General features: G+C 32.0%; 2 protein-coding genes and 1 long non-coding RNA gene across 5 annotated transcripts; 2 read left to right on the top strand and 1 right to left on the bottom strand.

Moving 5' to 3' along the window:
- Nucleotides 1–115: 115 nt before the first annotated feature.
- Nucleotides 116–9,947, top strand: LOC141451747 (uncharacterized). Of its 2 annotated transcripts, none has more exons than XM_074123377.1 (9): nucleotides 116–528; nucleotides 608–838; nucleotides 1,179–1,501; nucleotides 2,095–2,356; nucleotides 3,337–3,828; nucleotides 3,925–4,071; nucleotides 4,804–4,948; nucleotides 5,390–5,644; nucleotides 6,475–9,947. In XM_074123377.1, exons 1-8 carry the CDS (start codon nucleotides 376–378, stop codon nucleotides 5,560–5,562), a joined length of 1,926 nt encoding a protein of 641 aa, XP_073979478.1. In that variant the 5' UTR covers nucleotides 116–375; the 3' UTR covers nucleotides 5,563–5,644; nucleotides 6,475–9,947. The 2 variants fall into 2 exon arrangements, with proteins under 2 accessions (XP_073979478.1, XP_073979477.1); XM_074123376.1 differs by having other exon boundaries at nucleotides 118–528; nucleotides 6,471–9,947.
- On the bottom strand, nucleotides 2,733–10,193 carry LOC141451771 (uncharacterized). Its single transcript, XR_012457101.1, has 3 exons — nucleotides 10,056–10,193; nucleotides 6,937–7,005; nucleotides 2,733–3,246 (listed from the first exon to the last, which is right to left on the bottom strand). It is a non-coding gene; the product is annotated as an uncharacterized lncRNA (long non-coding RNA).
- Nucleotides 10,194–10,402: 209 nt separating this feature from the next.
- On the top strand, nucleotides 10,403–15,170 carry LOC141451759 (uncharacterized). Of its 2 annotated transcripts, none has more exons than XM_074123407.1 (2): nucleotides 10,403–11,003; nucleotides 12,566–15,170. In XM_074123407.1, the coding sequence occupies exons 1-2, from the start codon at nucleotides 10,551–10,553 to the stop codon at nucleotides 12,575–12,577; spliced, it is 465 nt and encodes a 154-aa protein (XP_073979508.1). In that variant the 5' UTR covers nucleotides 10,403–10,550; the 3' UTR covers nucleotides 12,578–15,170. The 2 variants fall into 2 exon arrangements, with proteins under 2 accessions (XP_073979508.1, XP_073979507.1); XM_074123406.1 differs by having other exon boundaries at nucleotides 12,486–15,170.
- Nucleotides 15,171–19,071: the final 3,901 nt, after the last annotated feature.

The following is a 19,071-nucleotide window of genomic DNA, read 5'->3' as shown; positions in this document are numbered from 1 at the left end:
TAACGTAAAAAATAAATAATTGTTTCTTAATTTCATTCGATCTTTTGTTATATAATAATTGCGGGAGTTTTATAAGTCATATTAAAATAAAAAATTAAACTTTTATCATTCTTCACTATCCTCGCCCTTCCCCACCAATACTGTTAGTGATCTATTACCCACTCAAATAATTTTAGGCAGCTATATTAACTTGTTAAAATATGTAATGTTTTCATTCATCTTTTAGATGTATTTTTTTTTTTTTTTTTTTTAATGTAAGGATTCATGCATAAACAATATGAAGTGGGATTGCTTAATGATATTATAAAATAGTCTATGGCTTTTTTCACTGAATGCCTTTAAAAGGTGGAGGGGTTTGAATGTAATCCTTTAAAAATGGCAACAGTTAGTATGCAGTTATCAGAATTCAGTGAATTGTGCCGATTGTGTGGTGCCAAAACTAGTGTTCTTTTAGGATTACATATTTTTGAAAGAGAAGGAAATTTAAGACAAATTTATAAGAAAATTACTGCATGTCTTCCTATACAAGTAAGTTCTTGTTGATGCTTTATTTTTGTTTTGTTTTTTATTTTAATACTATACTTTTTATCGTACTGTTAATTTTTAGGTAACCAACAACGATAAACTCCCAAAAATGGTCTGCGAAGAGTGTGTTTATAAATTAGATGCTTTATTTGATTTTCGTGAGAAGAGTATGAAAACCGAATACGTGTTGAATAATATGCTGAAAAATTTGTATAATCCTACAGTAAACAATGAACTTGGCTTACAGATGGATACATTATTGTGCGCAGCTCCAATCAGTTCAGATAGTCTTCATATAAGACCATCAGTGGAGGTAATTGAAACATTCTTCAACCTTAAACTATTGTGCAGGAGAGGAAAGGCAACTGAAAAACAATTGTGCTTGAGCGATACAAAAACAGCATTTTACAGATTATTTTTCTGTGGCAAACAACTCGCAGAATGTCTTAAAATAATTTTAATGGGAGTAATTCCAACGCATTAATTTTAAACTACCAGCTATTGGTTTAAGTGCTATGGTGATCACATATATACATTTAAATCAAGCTTTCCAACTCAAGGGACCTGAAATCATTATAACAGCAATAAGAGGAGGTCAAAAATATTGATAACTTTATTATTAAATAATGCTTGAATAAGTACGATTTTTGTAGGTTGACGTTCATTTGGATAATAATACAGAACATCTGGACGCAATTATTGGAATACCAGTGAATAGTAGTGATTCTGATAATGTTAAGTGCGAATCTGATATCACATCTATAAAGAACGACAACGGAACTAACGGTGGAACAGGGAGCAATACCGGAGGTAGTGGTGTCAAGGGAGAAACTACTACAGAATCTGACTGTTGTGAATCTGATAGTGACTCATTAGGTGTTCACGAACAAAACGAACCTTGTACGATGCAGCCATTTAATACAATTGATCACAGAGATAGTATTGAAACTTCAAGATTGGAAGTCACGGACATTAGGTAGGTATCTCCTATGGAAATTATTATTTATTTACAGATTGAAATGTGACCATCTCCCTTAGAGTTTTTCATATTGCAATAATAATAAATAAGTCATTTGTACAAAGATCTTTGGTAAAGTCATATTTTTATTAATCTAGAAGGCTCTCTTTTTGAGGTAGAGTAATGTTGACGATTGTCTAGGTAGGATTTCTTCCAGTGAGTTAGTAATGTCATCAACTAAGTGTGAAAGTGCAACATCTTCGAGTTCGCTGTGTTTGGGTGTTCTTGGTAAACCAAGGGTTGTTAAATGTGTCTCAAAATAATCCTTGAAGATGTAATTTTTTCGATAGTGTGTGTGAACCTAGCAATTAGACATATATCAAGCAATTATCTGGATTATTCTATGTTACACATTACATCCAACAATATAAGTGTTTCCATGAATAGTAGTCCAGAGGGTGCCATATAAGAGTATTTTTTCTCCCAAAGTTGTTCTCTATACTCGTCCAAATTGATTTTACTGGTGTATGTATGAATTGAATCCAACAACCAACATTATTATAAATATTTTGTACGAACCAAATATTTATTTTTTATTTTTTTATTGGAAGTTTACATGAACTTGGTGAAGGACCGATGAAAAATGGGACAACTACCACGGAAGTAATTCATCCTACTAGAAACTATATAGTAACTTCTCAAGCAGAATCTCAGACATGGTTTTTTTGTAATATATGTGGTAAACCGTTTGATAACAGTGAAGAATTCCAAGCGCATTGTGAAATACATTGGAAGAAATGCGGTATCTGCGGGGTATCTTGTGCAAATGAAGGGGCTTTATTGGATCATATGAGAGATGAACACCCTAGACAGGTAAAGTTGGTTTGGTAATAATGATAAGTAAATTATTGCTAAAAGTATGTGGCAGTTGCTTAAAAGCCAAAATTCTTTGCTACTTTTATGATTCCCGCAGCGAGAGGAGGTATTTCTTAAGAAATCTTAGCGATCGAGCTGCTATCTCAGCATGAACAAAACTTACTAAAACTCCAAATTGTCCATAGACATATAATTCTATCTTCAAACCTATGTGGATGTATGGACTAGAGCTGTGGGGTTCAGCCCACGAACTGTACAGACATTTCAATCAAAATTACTCTGATATATAGTTAACGCTCCTTTCTGCGTGATTAACTTTACTCTTCATATTGGGATCTCAGCATACCGTTCGTACAACAGCCTGCCAAGACATATCAAAAGTTCCGTAATGGTTCTCTCTGCTTTCTCTCATCCTCTCGTACAGCCTCTCGCCTCCTCTAACAATCCACCACGCCGAATACATTGTCAATGGCCCCGAGTCCAGAATGAAGATCATCATCGGATATCCTGTAGAGAGTGCTACCGCTGGGTAGTTTTTCTCCTCCTACTCTTCACGCACCAATATTTCTTAACTACTTTCTTATTTACTTATTTTACGTATTTATATAGTTTGTAAATTGCTAAATAAATTTTCAAAAAGCCCTATATAAATGAAGTTCTGTTACATTTATTTGAAACTGCTTACAGGAAACTTATATAAGCAGGGTTTTTAGTAGAGCTGAAGTTAAGCTCAAATACGGTTTCATGGTATCCATTCTTCGACACGCTTTAATTTGATGGAAACATATATTATTGAGAGGTAACTCTAACCGCTCTTTACTCTGCGGTAAGAGAAAATCGTGTGTGTTCGCAGGTTTAGGCATCCATTTCATCTCGTCCGTGCTATACTGTAACAGTTAACTTTTCTTTGGAGAAATTTCTATGCGTTAATTTTGGACTACATTTCGTATTGAATTTAAAATGATTTTTTTTTACAGACTAATTCCACCCTACCATCCGTACCACAAGCACAAAACGAAGAGTGTGAATTTATGAAGAAGAAATCGTCTGTAGATAATGGAACTCCATCGAAAAAAGTAGGTAAAACCGATGGAAAGCGTTGTGATCAGTGTGGAAAAGAATACAAGACAAACTATAAATTAGCTGAACATATGCGAAAACATACAGGTGAAAAGCCGTTCAAGTGCAGTGCATGTGAGAAAACGTTTCGTTCGAAAATAGGTTTAGCACAACACGAGGCCAAACATACGGGACATTACGATTACACATGTAATACGTGCGGTAAAGGATTCCAGTGTAAATCGTATCTTATAGTTCATCAAAGAGTACACAGCGATCTTAAACCGTATCCATGCGATACGTGTGGAAGAAATTTTAAAACTAAACAGAGTCTATTAGATCATCAGAATAGACATCTCGGTGTTAAGCCATATTTATGTGAAACATGTGGTAGAGGTTTTATCACCAAGGTAAGTTTTATTTAGATCTTATTTCAAACAAATCATTATATTGGTAGTTTCGATTAAGTAATTCATGAAATTTACTTCATAATTTTTTTTGTTAAGGGCTTGTGCAAATCCCATCAAAGGGTACATTCAGGAACAGATAATCGTCAGTATCCATGCACTGTATGCAATAAACTATTTGTTAGCAAGTCATACCTAGTCACCCACATGAGAATTCATACCGGCGAAAAGCCATTCATGTGTGAGGTAGGTATTTTTTCAGTTTTAGTTGATTTTTTTTGTCAATGTTCCTTCCAAGAAATTGAAATCTAGTGCGTGTATAGAGATTATTGTGTCTCAGGAGCGACTCTTCAAGAAATATTACTTAGGAGTTACTAACAGGAACCGAACAAAACTAATTTCATGTATATACTACAAACTTACTTGATTTAAATTGTAGACACGCCACGTTATCTTGTATTGTTCAAAAATTTTAAGGAAAGGAAGTTATCACAAGTTTACCCCAATGTCCTATTCGTTGGTTGCATCAGCACAAACCTCATTCTAAAAAAGATCTCATCGATTTCCTAGATAATTTTGTACTGTTTTTCGTTGCAAGCAATCGTTCCCGCTGATTAAACGGAGGTTATTGCTTGACTTCGTCGATCCTACAAGGAATAATAAAGCGAATTGTAAGGACGTTTACATAAACACTGAAGTTCCATTCTATCTTGGTCTTTACAACTGAATGGAAATATTTTATGTGGATATCATGATCTATCTTTGGCTGCATTCTATTAAAACATTTCCACATGGAACTATCTATGATTTATTGTATGAAAGGTCAAAGTTGTACTGATCGTGTTATACCCACTTTCGCTTCAATTTGATCAATTTTTATACATTTTTGTCTCTTTTCTGTGCATTTGTAAAGTTAGTTTTGTTTTAGTATTTAAGTTAAGAAAGACTAATAAACGTAATTATTGAATTCAAAAATAGGTGTGTGGCAAAGGCTTCTTAACAAGGGTCGACTTGAAAATACATTCAACTATGCACACTGGTGAAAAAAGTTTCGTATGCGAAGTATGCGGTAAAGCGTTCGCCCGAAGAGACGCTCTGAGATGTCACAAACGTAGCCATACAGGTATTTCAAACTGATTAAGGTATAAAATTAATTACAAAAGTTGTAACCTAGTACTGTCGAAAGTACTATTCTTTGTTGTTCTAATAGTTTAAAGTGCAACATAACTTTGATTTAGAGATGAACTTCTCAAGCACACTTTCGATTTTTCAGACTAAACTGGATCATTATCTTAGACGCTTTTAATAGTCTCGATAAATATGGATTTTTTTATGGTCCCAGCTTAATAAGATACATGCTTTTTTCTTTTTGTTCTGATCTTAGAATGATTTCTCCTGGACCGGATTGCCAGAGATTTAATTGCGTTTTCTATATGTGAATCTCTTGACTGAACTTCGTATATAACCCTGCTTTAACTTTATTTTTAATATTTCAATCATAGTTCATACAAGCAAGAAACATTAGCCAGTCGTCATTTTTACGCGTTTATCATTTTTTTTTTAGGAGAACGGCCGTACAAGTGTGACATTTGTGGTCAAGGATTCACCCAGTTTTCACCGATGGCCATACACAAACGTTTGCACACTGGAGAAAGACCATACTCTTGTGATCTTTGTGGAAAGACTTTTGTTTCAAGATCGACAATGATGTCGCATAGAAAGAAACATATTGCATGACATACGGCCTCTGACTCAGCTTCATCTCCTGCGGTATCTTCAACTACCTCAACAGCCAATGTTCATCAAACGAACACAAATGGTATTTATTAATGGAGATTTTTATTTTGTAAAACTTAACTCAAAAAATTAGTTAAGTATAAAATATTGTTTTTGTCAGTAGGCAAGGAAAATTAAAATTTGGCATGATCAGATAGATAATTGATTTATATATGTAAATTTACCATCTGTATAAAGATTCAAGTGAGTAAGATGTGAGGAGAGGAGTAAAAATGATCTAGTAGGTAACACAGGTCAGTCCGAAGGAAATCTCGAGGTGGTTCAGTCGGCGAGGTGAATTGTAGGAATGGTCGAAGAGGCTTTAGGCAAGGATTAGGGCTGTGAGAATTGTGTGGCATTTTGTCTTGGCGAGCTGTTGTACGTAAAGAATGTTGAGATCTCTATGAAGAGTATGGTTTTGTAGCGTAGAAAGAAGCATCAACTACTTGTCGAAGTTACTTAGACTGAAATGAATTTGTATGATTCATATGCTAGTAGGTTTTGCTGAACCCTACAAATTTTTATGTGTTATCTGTATTAGCTGTAATGTTTTAAAAACGACAAATTGCAGAAAGTTATTTTAATTATTTTGAGTTCTTTTTGAGTTTGAAAATTATTGATTAGTTCTTCTCTGGAAGGGATAGGTATTATTGGCTTTCTATATGGTAACATTTCAGGTTAATGTACAATTTTTCCTAATTGTACATTGGTATGAAGAAAAAAAAAATATAACTCAAATGTTTAAGAGATTGAAGAAAATTGGTGTGTAAAGAAAACTTTAAGGAATAGTAATAAGAAAAAGTTGTATGAGTTTTCTCTTCAAATTATTTTGTTTCCATGTTAATTAAAATTTTACTTGCCTTGCCCAGGTAGCAGTGAAATGGTGTTTGTAGTTGCGGACGCCCAAGGATTTGCACCAGTACCAGTTTCCTTAGTTGAAGCGTCACCAACGCCTGGCCAGTGAAGCAGAGTTGGGGAATTTGATTAGGTGTATTAGCTTTTTAATATAACAGTACTGTCAAAGATGAGCGAATCTCCATTTTAGTACGTATATCTATTTTTTTTCTGAAGAAAAAGTAATCAGAGTTTTTAGATTTGTATTTTATATAAATCTGAGTTTTTATGCCCAGTATTGAAAAGAAAGTGCGACTTTTCCGATAAGGTAAAAATAAATGAAATTTTGAGTGGTCTATTTAGATGGAGGCGCCAGCTGGAACACAATATTCGCCCAGAGCAAGGCAATATTCGAAAATTGCCGAGTTAATCTTAAAAGCTAGAAATTAAAACTTCTATTCTTCAAAAAAAAAATAAAAATACTATTCTAAGATATCTCACCTCCGTATGGTGACGAAAAGTCTGCCCCTGAGACCCAAGAATTCCGTGATCCCTGGTGTTTTTTCTTTTCTAAAAAGAAACACAAACCTGATGATCTAATCTCAATAAGGTTGAAAATTCACATCCTGTCAAATTGAAGGAGAACAAACTTTTGCAAGGGAAGGCGATTAGCTTAGCTGAGTGGTTTGCCATGCGAAGATCCTGAGTTCGAATTCAGCTGCTGGCCCTTATTCTGTTCCTAGAAGTTTCTTATAGCTCACTGTCCGGGGTTGTCTGAAATAAGAGAACACTGCCAATGCCCTCAGATGTTGATGCGCCTTAAATTTTGTAAAAAAAAAAAAACTTGCTGGAACGGATAAAATCAATTAAATTATTGCGTATCCTCTCTTTCTTTTTCACCAATAACATGTCAGCTTACATCTTGTCTGTAATTTTCCTCTGATTTTCGGAGGAGCTGTCGGGTTATTTTTATTTTTTTCGGGAGAGATGTCTAGGCTCATATAGTTGGCGCCCCTGCTATAGATAAAAAGAATAGAAAAGACAATTGTGATTTAAATAATTTGAAAAGCTTAAAAATGTAGCTTACTAAATAAAATTAGGAAGTTAAAATTAAGTTTTTATACATTTGTGTATAAAATTAAAATTTTGCTTAACTGTTAACTCAAAAAGCATTGATATTATTATTAAAGTTAGAATGACATTTATTGTTAAGCTTTCGTTTGAATATCTGAATTTTTTGATGTTATTTGGGTTTCTTCTATTTTATCTATTATAATACAGAAATAAACAAATAACATCAATTCCACAAAGTACTATAAAATATATATATCTCTACATATACGAGTATATATATGTATTGTTCAGATATCATTGTAATTATATGGTTATCATAGTATGCACACTTTTATCAAACTTGTCAGGTTCAAATGTTTGTATTCCTCACATCTTCATACATTGATCACAAACAAACGTATGATAGAATATTGGTCTAAAAAAACTGTTTACATTTAAAATACATATGTATAAATATACATAACATATTAATACTCCTGTTGTTTGTTTTCCCAGAAGGTTGGAAAATTCGCGTTTATTTTTGTTATCTTTACACATGACAGCTATTTACTGGCTATATTTTATGCACTTAGAAATAATTATTTATCCGCTCAGTGGTCTGCCTATGAGAAGGTTCCTTGACTGAGTCGTCCACACTTGTTTAATACGTCAAGTTTACTTTTCTTCATGGAAAACACGAGTAAAGCGTGCATTGAATATTAAATATTTCAAATAATAGTCAACATCAACAGTTTTTGTACAATTTCTTTAATTTATTACTCGAGTTTGTGAGCGAAAGTAAAACTACGAACAAAGAACAGGAAAGATTTAAGGCTTTCATACATGCATTAAGCTAATTGAATGGGTAATTTTGAAATTAATGTGCAATTTATGAAAATATAAATATTTTCATAGAATTTTTCTATTATTACGTCTCACATTCTAAATGTATGAACCATTGTAGTACTATGAGTAGTACTATTTCCGAGCATTATTTCAAACTATCTTAGTAATTCATTCAGCAGGGAAGACATATTTTCTTTTATTATGTATTATCATTAATATGCTAAAAAATGAACATGAGAGACGCAAAAAATTAAAAAGAAGTAATTAATTATTAGATAGAAAATTATGGTATATTGTTCCACAAAAAATAATACATACTAGAGAAATTTAATTGAAAAAGATGATAACATTGTTATTTTTGTATAATAATTATTTCCCACCAGAGAAATAAAAAATTGATTAAACAAAAAAGAATATGTAAATAAGAATATAAGATTTGAAAACAAAAATATATATAAAAAGTATATATATTGACTGAAAAAAATATTTTAGAAGTGTTTTTGTATTTTAAAATTACTCGTTTTTATTATCTTCTAGATACTACAGATTTCCTGCCTAGTTACTTTTAAAAAATTATTAATTATTGATTATACTTTATCTTGTATTATCGTCATTTTACCATTAATATTATTAAAGTACATGAAATATTTATGTATGATTATTGGTACAGTATTGTAAGGTAATTACAGCCAATAGGGAATCTTTACAAATGATACGTTGAGTTTTATGTTTAAAGAGCGTTGATAAAGTCAAAACCCACTGCTTGGACAATGTTTTATGTTATCCAAAAATTTCAGTTAGACTGTGCAGTTACTTCAAAATAGAATTAAAAATTTCGAAGAATCTATTTGAACAAAACGGACAACCATCTTAATACGGCCTTATTAATTAACTTGGTCTATAAGATTAAGTTTCAAAAGAACATAGGATTTTAATAATGGTGCAACTATAAAGATTTGATTACTTTAGCTATTATTTAAAAATATCTTTTCTTGTATTTTCTGTCATTTTTGAATAAGTCAATATTACTCCTACACTAGAACAGCTTTAATCCATTAACTTCGGTATCCCTGCTTTCTCTGTTCTTTAATCAGGTCCGAACCCAATCCTGTTTTCTAGTTTTTATCTTCACTTTAGTACCTGCTTATTTGAATTAGTTACTTTTTTTTCTTTTTTTTTTATCCTGTCTTTCTAAGTAATTCTTAATTTTGATCTTTTAGTTGCCCTGAACCAACAACCCGTCTCATGCTCTTTTAGGGACCCAATGTTACAAGTCTCATCCAGATAATCTCCAACAGAGTTCTCTTCTATCACCATCGATGATCATTCTCTTTCTCCATTCGTTAATAAATTCACTTAATTTTTTTTCCTTGCAGCTACAAATTTGATCCATTTTTGAAATAAATCTTGATACAATTTAGGACATTGAACAAAATAGTAGCTGTACAATTGATTTTATCTTAAAATAATGCAAAAATAATTTCGTTTTCCGAAAGATACTCGTGTAAGAAATAGTTATAAATATAATCATGAATTATATATACTTATTTTACTACGTATGTACCTAATTTATTTTGTATTGTGAAATAAAGTTAGTCGTCTTTTTTATTTAACCAATATTTGTTCATTTCTCCTTTAATTTGGTAGTTAAAATTTCGATTAAACAAATATTGCAAAGAATTATGTGCTATAATTGTTCATTAAACTTATAAAAACAGTACCTAGTTAACAAGTGACGTCTTCACACCAAATTGATTAATCTATCTCCGATGATAAATAGATGAAAAGTTCGAAACTGGTCCAGGAATACAATGAACATGCGTGCTACGTTGGATAACATGAAAGAAATTATGTGCCAGAGCTAAAAATTAGGCATGCATTATGGTAGCAAAGTTTGATGTCCGAAAACCCACCTTTATCAAATCATATTGACAGTGTATACTGTCAAGAAAAATGGTAAATTCTGCGAAAATAACTTAAGAATTCAAATTATAAAAATAATAATAAAAAGTAAAGTTAATGGAGTTACCAGCTGTGAAGCTATTACTCACTTCTGAGATTAATTAATTAAACTTTTAAAAACAGCACCTTGGCAACAAAGGAAGTAAGACATTTCAAAATTGAATAATATGTGAATACAAGTGTATTTAAAACAACCGGAAATAAGATTTCCAAAAATAACCCTTAAAATACAAAAAACAAGAGGTGGAAGAAATATGTCTGAAAGTGAAATTCTCAGACAAGAAGAGAATGAAGTTCGAAATAGTAATGCCTCAGCTCTCAGTGCCAACATCCGAACATTGTTATCAAACCCTGAAGGAGCATTTTTAAATCGAATCAACACTTTGCCATCTACCTACAAAGATCATCGAACTCGAAAATTATCCTTACCAAAACACGAACACATTTCTGATAATGAAAATTCAGTGGACAGAAATATTAAACAACTGTTACAAAAAGTTGACACTTTAGTGACTACTATGGAAAAAATGAGTAAAGGTCCAATTGGTGTGGATAATTTCCGCTATGATACGATCGACCATGAATTGCGAGAGCTAAAAAAAAGTGCCACCAAAAGAGAGTTGAACGAAGAGCAATTGAGTACTTTTCAAGCTAAGTGGTTCAATCAAAAACTGAAAGAAATCGAATTTGAACTATTGGACGTTTATGTGAGTAAAATCATATTGAACGTTTCAACAAGTATGGAATATACTTTTTTCACTAGTGTACAGAAATTATTTCCATTGGGTAGGCTATAGAATAGACATAGTGGTATACCAATTATTACGCAGTGTAAAACTTAAAGCAGAGGACCCTTCTTACCTGGTGTATTCTACAGGGTGGGGCAAAAGGTATGAACCGGTTTTAAAGGGATGTAAAACAAAAACAATTCAATTTACAGAAATTATGTTTATATTGTTTAATTCAGTAAAGAATCTAGTTTATTACATTAAGTTTGAAAGATGATATCACGTAGGTGGCGGCCGTCAGCCGCGATGCACTCTTGAAGGCGAATTCTGAAGTTTTCAACCGCTCTTCTGCCCATTTCGTTGGGTATTGCCGTAACTTCCTCTCTGATTCTATCCTTAAGTTCACCAGAGGCCACTTCACTCCCCTAAAGTGACTGTAGGGTGTGCAGTATCCCAATTTGGGATTATTGGTCCCTTACTTTTTCGAGGATAATGGGCGCACCGTCACTGTCACCGCTGAGCGCTATGTGACAATGTTGGGAAAAGTTTTTTGAACCTGAGCTGGAAGAATTGAGTGAAGCAACTAATCTGGGAGACATTTGATTCCAACAGGACGGGGATACATCCCACACTGCTAGGATTTCAATGGCGAAATTGAGGCAATTGTTCCTCCAGCGCCTCGTCTCTTTGAGGAGTGACGTGGAGTGGCCTGCGCGCTCACCAGATTTGAGCATTTGTGATTTTTTTTCTTTGTGGGCACATAAAGGAAAAAGTTTTTAAACATCGTCCACATACCCAGGAAGAGCTTAAGGACAGAATCAGAGAGGAAGTTACGGCAATACCCATCGAAATGTGCAGAAGAGCGGTTTGAAAACTTCAGAATTCGCCTTCAAGAGTGCATCGCGGCTGACGGCCGCCACCTACGTGATATCATCTTTCAAACTTGAAAATACATTTTGAGGCCCTCTTGAGTATGGAAAAGTGGTTTTTCGATAATTTCGTCTTTGTGTGCACAAAATATTCTAAAAACTAGCCCAGAAAGCTGAAACACTACATTTAAATTGTATTCCACGACAGGAAATGACTGCAACCATTGAAATTCTTCAACCGGTACTCCTTTTTTGGCTTCTCTCTATGACTTTTCTGTCCTCATATTATAGAAGATGGTTAAATATTGTATTGTTCATCGTTTTTGGTGATTGATTCATTAATCCAAAAAAGAGAGTGGAACGCCCAAACATTCAGGACAGAACACACACCAACTTAGATGTAACAATGTAAAAAATATTGTTAAGTGTTAATAGCATAAGTTCTGAAGATCTAGCCCCTAGGTCGTATGGTTGGCAAAAAATAAAAAAAAAGTGACTGAAATGGGCAATATTCTTTCTTTCTTATTAAATATGTTGAGTAAACTCCAAGTTACGATTTTTATATATTTTTATTTCTCTTGTTTTCTTAAAGAAATCTTGGCTTGAATTCTACTGTGCCACAATGCAAGAAACATTTGAACTATGTTCAACTCTATGTACTCAATTTTCCAGAATGACGAATAGGAAAAAAAAACAGACACTATTTCTACAAACTATTTCTGAATTTTCAACATATGCAGCTGCACAGAAATCATCAATAAGAGCATTGTTGGACAAAACTGTTCTGAAATTTATTGAAGTGAACTCTTTTGAAGAAATTTCTCAAAGAATTACAGATTTAGAGAAAAGATTGAACACTCCGTTGCCAGTTAGCTTTGACAATGTACCAAAATTGATGACAGAAGATGAAAAGAAAAGGAAAACTCCTTTCAAAAAGAATAAAAAGGAAGCGTCAAAAACAAAGAAAGACAAGAAGGAAAAAAATGTAAACAAATCAGAAAACTTGCAAGTAACATTTCAAGAACCTGAAGGAAGTAAACAGAAAAATAAAAAAACTAAATCCAAGCCGGATAAAAAAAAGTGATCGTCCTTTATAAAATAATGATTTGCCATCCAAATATAGATTTAAAGTGATCATTTTTAATGAGTTTTTCATTTGGTAGGGGTTAATAAAATTAGAATGAAGCTGAAATACTTTCTAAAATAAAGTGCTGAGGTATGTATGTAAATTATACCTACTTTATATCCTCAGAAAGATGGATGTACCCACAAATACTTCTAGACAGGACCTGCCATTCGCTTTTGGGCATCATCGGAAGAAGCAAAGCTTCCTTATTTGCATCCTATCTCCACACTTGCGGTTTTTGCTCACAGAATCCGTACAGTCAGAACTCGAATTTTATCTTCTTAAATCCCCTGTTTAAAGGTTCTTACGATTTTAAGTTTTGTGAGCCAGAGTTAATAATACACAAACATAAACAAGTAATTACTTTCTAAAGACCACTTTATTAGAGACTCAGGAGACTGGCTTCAAAACTTTTTTTTTTCGCTGAAAACTCAATAAAGAAAATTTTACAAAAGTAAAAAATTTAACGTTTGATGGAACTGTGGGAGATTGTGGAAAAGAGCAAATAATTCACAATACTTTTTATTATTACAGAATCTTCTATAATAGACTACTTGAATCACTATTAATCGATAAAAACAAAACACACAAAATAATATAAATTTTTTTTAATAATCAGTCAGATTTTATTTTTTACTTTTCTTGTTTAAGTAAAAAAAATAAATAAAAAAAACATTAACAAAAATAATTAGTATTCATTATGTTAGCATAAAAACAAATTGTTACGTGGTAATACTCGTACAAATTGTAACATAAGAAAAGAAGGTAACGCTTGACATAAATGTAGCAGCTGATTAAATTCAAATGATAAAAAATCAAACAAAAATGGTTTAGTTTTCTCCCCCTAATTACATACCACAAATTACTAGGTTATGTAAATTTGTGCAAGTGTATTTGCCTTTATTATTATTTGTTTCTAAATGGAAGTGTGTAAAGGATAGCCCAATTTTTAAAAAAAACAGACTTAGCTCAAAATTCGCTTTTTCTGCAGGCGACTAATGAAGAGATTTTTGCGTTAAAAAAAATAAGAATTTTTGTATTGAAGAAATTCATACAAAGCATGAAAGTAAAGAGAATTAACAGGATCCAGAAGAATAATAAATTAGAATGTAAGGGAAGTGAAACAAAAAAAAGATATTTCTTCAAGGTTGGTGGGAGAAAAACAGGACAGGATTGGTGAAAAAAAAAAGACTATTGGAAACAGGAACCGAGCTCACGATAATCAAATAGAGCAGGCATAAATAAATAAATACAGAAAAATCTTTATAGCAAATTAAATTCATTTGACATTCCTTACCATTGGAAAAAGATTTTTGAAAGGGGGATGGATAGCTTCAACCGCATAGCTTCTGTTGAGCTTTTAACAATCCTTGAAACTAGATACAACAGAATGCATTTTCAGTTAACAGAACTTTCCACAGCATATCATAACGCAGAACGGCGTTGCTTATTATTGAAAGATTCTCAAGAACCTTTAAGATTTTTAAGAACATTCAAGTGTCGCAAAAAGAAAAAGAAAATGTCAAGCATTTTAATCCGTTTTTTTAAAAGGGGCCTTCAAGTGTTTCTTACTTTAACCTTCCAACGGAAGCGACCGATCTGATATACTGATAAATCTGTTAATACTGGGGGCACGTGTGCTAGTTATCTAGTTTTTTTTTTTTTTTTTTTTTTTTGTAAAGTGCTTAGAGTGACAAGATCATTTTATTTTTATCAATTTTGTACAACGCGCCTGTTCTCGTTAGCTTTAATGAATTTTTAAAAAATTACCTATTACGGAAAGAACTACTGCTATTTTCCACATACAAAATTTATTATTTTAGCAGCAACACTCACTTTCACAACTGAAATTTCACCGGTCATATAAAAATGAAATAAGTGCACCAAATAAAGAAGTAAGCGAACGACAGAAGGGGCCGTCAAGAAACAAAAAAAAACTTAAGTCAAAGTGTGCAGAAAAAAAGAAGACTGGCCAAGGACAATTGCAAAAAGAGCAATGGAAAGTTATGGTAGAAGAATATGTAGCTAAGGATCGCTAGAAAATAAACAAGGATCTTTTCTAGAAAAAGAGAACAAAAATTGTCAAAGTTGGGTAGTTTTCAGCGTTACACTATTTTCGTGCACTTTTTGACGATCAACCCGTATTCAACTGTCCTACCGGACAGTTTTAATACTAATATTTGAAGAAAATTATTTTTTAATTTTTTTTTAAGCGAAATAAAATTTATCTGATATTTATTCTCTCATTACAATTGTAGCATCTTTCTAATAAATGTGATCAATTTGTGCCCCAAGCTAAAATGGTTAATTATTCTCTATTTATTCCTTCAATACTCCAAGCGCAAGTCAAGTTCTTTTTCTCCTAATTGGACTGGGGCTACTTTATGAATTACTTAACAACATAAGCAGGAATGCAGCAAGCTACCATAGAATTATAGTTGTTAACATATCGGGCTGTCCCTTATACACAGAAGTTTTAAGGTTTACTTACTTATTTTTTTTTGTTTTTGTTTATCAAGCTGTTATCACAGTTAAACCCATACAAATATTAAAGTAATAAAATTAAATTTTTTTTAACTTTAATTAGAATTATATGTTAATTCATTCGTTTATTTCCTAAATAGCTAAGTTATAAAAAAAAAAAAACACTTTTTAGAAACAAAATAACCAAAATTTAAAATCAGCTAAGGCATCAAATGGATGGCATAGTTAAATGTTTTTTTATAAAAATATTTAGCTTCTAAAGAGAAATTAGATAAAGAGTTCTAGATAATATGTGTAAGGCATAAGTTATCTTTACTCAATTTATTAAGTAGAAAGAAAAACACAAAAACAAAAAATGCAGGGACGAATTTTGTAATTTTTAATATAATAGTATATAATATATTATATATAACTTTTTTTTTTGTAGGCTAAATTAATGTCTTAATCTGCAACTCTGCAACAATACTTTTAGGGAATTATCACTATTAAGTAAGTAATAAACTACTCTGACAGCAAACCAACTATAGTTAGCTATGCAGATACAGATCTATGTCTTACAGATCATATGGTAGGTATGATTTTTACGGGGGAAAGGGATTGTGCAATATGATGGGTACCAACTAATGGATCACCTTCTAAGTTTCACTTATTCCTCGAGTTTCGTCTCTGATTACTTTGACTGTCTTCATTCAAAAGTTAAATTCAGTTTTCATTTAAATATTAATAAATGGAATAGCATGAAAACATATTGCATTAATGCAATTTCTAAGGTAGATTTTAATTTTTTAAAGAAAATATGCGTTTTACATAAGGAAAAGTGGTATTTTTACAAAGTTTTGCATTGAATGAATACGTGCATAGTCCTTCAGCATGGACAGTAACAATTGTGGTTCAAAATGAGCGCGCCCTGAGCGTAACCTCCTAGTATGAATACCATATTAATCCTTGACCGTGTACGTACTCAGTCCTCTAGCGTGTTCAGGCAAATTGGGCACTAAAATGCTACATGAACACGAATGAAACACTAATCGTCCGTTGTAAGGCTGGCAAAGGGCAAGTTTTTTGGACAAAGTCATTCGACTATGATGCTCTGCAGCTATTGTTAATATCACTAAGTTTCCTTTTAGTTACCTCCTTCCTGACTTATTCATTTGAAGTAAATGCATAAGTAACCAAAGACCATAAACTTAGAAATAATTCGTGATGGTTTTAGAAAAGTACTGGTCCCATCAAAACTCACAATCATTAGACTTTAAACGATTTGGCTTAAGAAAAAAGTAAAGATTAATTTTACCCACCAATTTCCAATTGAAGATCCAATTTTTCAGTTATTCTGCTTGAAAACACTTCACAAATACCAACTGTTTACAAATACAATCTTTTATACATTAATATCACGCTTCTGATTCAGTTGACAAAAACTTTTGTTTTAAAATTGAAGAAATTTAAAAAAATTATTAGGATAAAAAATAAACAAATATGGTAACAAAATAAAAAGTTCTTATACAATACTAATAACAAAAATTAATATTATACAGACTAGAGTAAAAAATTAAATTAAATAATCGAGATTAATAAAAAATAATATTTTGGTTTTAATAATACTTCATAAAATTAAAGTTAGTGATGTTATTTCGATATAACCTATCCAGCTTATAATAAATAGACATAAGGTTTGTTCCATAGGCAATTTGTGATTCAGTAGCCAATTGGTTTGTGATTATTTTGAGCGCATGTGCAATCCAAGAAGGTTTGAATTCTTTACGAAGCAAATAAGAGAGAGAGGAGAACCAATAGATATCTAACTTTAAGATTGGCTGTTCTAACCAATCTCACAAAGTAACTTAAATCAGAGCGGTCAGTAAACATAAGCTAAGTTGCTTACATTTGTTTGATTATAAAAGGTTACCAAAAATATTTTCAAACTTTGTTGGCATACAAAAAGTTATTAAAACATTCCAATATAATTTCAATTCAAACCAATCAGGGTCACAGAAACGCACTAAGGTAATAAAAAAAACAAATTAGGTACTAATCACTAACTGCTTACTGAAAAAACACAGTAAAATGATAATTGTGTTATACGACAGGACTAACATGGTGGCCAATTCTCCAGATAGATCTCAACTAGAAACAACTATAATCCACCCTAAATTTTGGCGTGTTATTTACTTTTAGGTTTCGGTCAAGTTAAAAAATAAAATAAATAAATGAAAATAGTAATTAATGACGTAAGAGAAAAGATGTTTCAGTTTTTTTTAAAACATATCATCGCAAGATTGTGTTGAAACTGTTAGGGCTTAGAAAAAAAAAATGAAATGAAGAAAGGAGCGTAAAAAAACCTACAATAAATCAGATTAGAAGGGACATATCCTTTGGAAGGATGTCAGGAGATGCTCAAGGAAGCCATGGTAGGCGGGAGAAGAACTTCAAGGCAGTTACGGACTGGGAGGATAAGTGAAGAACATCAACTTTCAGGCAATCTCCCTTGGTGGTTAGAAGAACGGCTGTGCTAATAAAAAAGTAAATAAATTCGTCTGTAAACAACGGAACTATTTAACGCCCATTCGGATGACCAGACGCCTCCAAATGGGGTTCAGCAAAAAACTAAGAAATTACATAAATCGTAAGCGCCCGAAGACAAAAAGCTTGTGTTAGTTCGGGTCAGACAAGGATGAAAACGGCATCATATATGGGGGAAGTTTGATTTTTCTTAAAAGAAAAACTCACCTGGCTAGCAGGCAGTTGTGACGATTAACTTCTCTAGCTCAAGCTTACGATTTCTCTGGCCAATCTTTATGTAATCTAATGAACGCAATAAGCAATTTGAAAGATAGAACCATCAAGAAAGATAATTGAGAGGAGTGTCGGCCATATTGATCCCATCATAAATCACCATTAGCAAAACGAAATATATCAAAATAATAACAACAATAATAAAACACATACAACAGATAACAGATTATCTCGTATATGTCGAGCAATTATATACATGACTAGTTATTGGGGTTTTGATTCGTGTTTTTTGATCTTTTCCTTTAAAAAAACAAAAAACAAAATCTGATAATTTTATCTTGAAAATAAAGGGGAACATTAAATTAAAATGATAATATTAAACAAATCGTTAGAAAAAAAAAACTGCCTCCACAAAATTTAAATTAAAATATACACCAACTTCGGGATCATTTATATTTAAGTTATTAAAAATTATTTGTAAATTCAACATTAGGCACTTTGTTTCTTTTTCGGTACAAACAAATAAGAGCGCATAAATTCGATGTAATTATTAGTATTTTAAAAAATTCAGAATTTACAGCAATTTCATTTCAGCTGCATTTGTTTTCATTTTTTTTAATAAATATAAAAAGCAACCAAATAATAGCACTAACCTTCTTTCTTTATTTTCCTGTAAACCTTTTATTTTTTTAGATTTAATACTAAAAATTACAAATAATATTATTGTTTATTTCTAAAAACCACCTTTAATAAAATTGTTTCTTATTGCACACGACTAATTGTAGTATTCGCTTTTTTTTACTTTGTATCCTAGAAATTGTTAAGTACGGAG

Source organism: Rhodnius prolixus, unplaced genomic scaffold (genome assembly GCF_049639745.1).
Source record: "Rhodnius prolixus isolate KJV_2025 unplaced genomic scaffold, Rpr scaffold_14, whole genome shotgun sequence".
Taxonomy (NCBI): domain Eukaryota; kingdom Metazoa; phylum Arthropoda; class Insecta; order Hemiptera; family Reduviidae; genus Rhodnius; species Rhodnius prolixus.
This window is presented reverse-complemented; position numbering and strand designations above follow the sequence as displayed.

Excerpts from the sequence above, each read along its gene's own strand:
- LOC141451747 (XM_074123377.1), top strand. The coding sequence starts at position 376 with ATGGCAACAGTTAGTATGCAGTTATCAGAATTCAGTGAATTGTGCCGA. Across the intron at positions 839-1,178 it reads ATATAAGACCATCAGTGGAG|GTTGACGTTCATTTGGATAA; the intron begins GTAATTGAAACA and ends CGATTTTTGTAG. Across the intron at positions 4,949-5,389 it reads TCACAAACGTAGCCATACAG|GAGAACGGCCGTACAAGTGT; the intron begins GTATTTCAAACT and ends TTTTTTTTTTAG.
- LOC141451759 (XM_074123406.1), top strand. The coding sequence starts at position 10,551 with ATGTCTGAAAGTGAAATTCTCAGACAAGAAGAGAATGAAGTTCGAAAT. Across the intron at positions 11,004-12,485 it reads TTGAACTATTGGACGTTTAT|AAATCTTGGCTTGAATTCTA; the intron begins GTGAGTAAAATC and ends GTTTTCTTAAAG.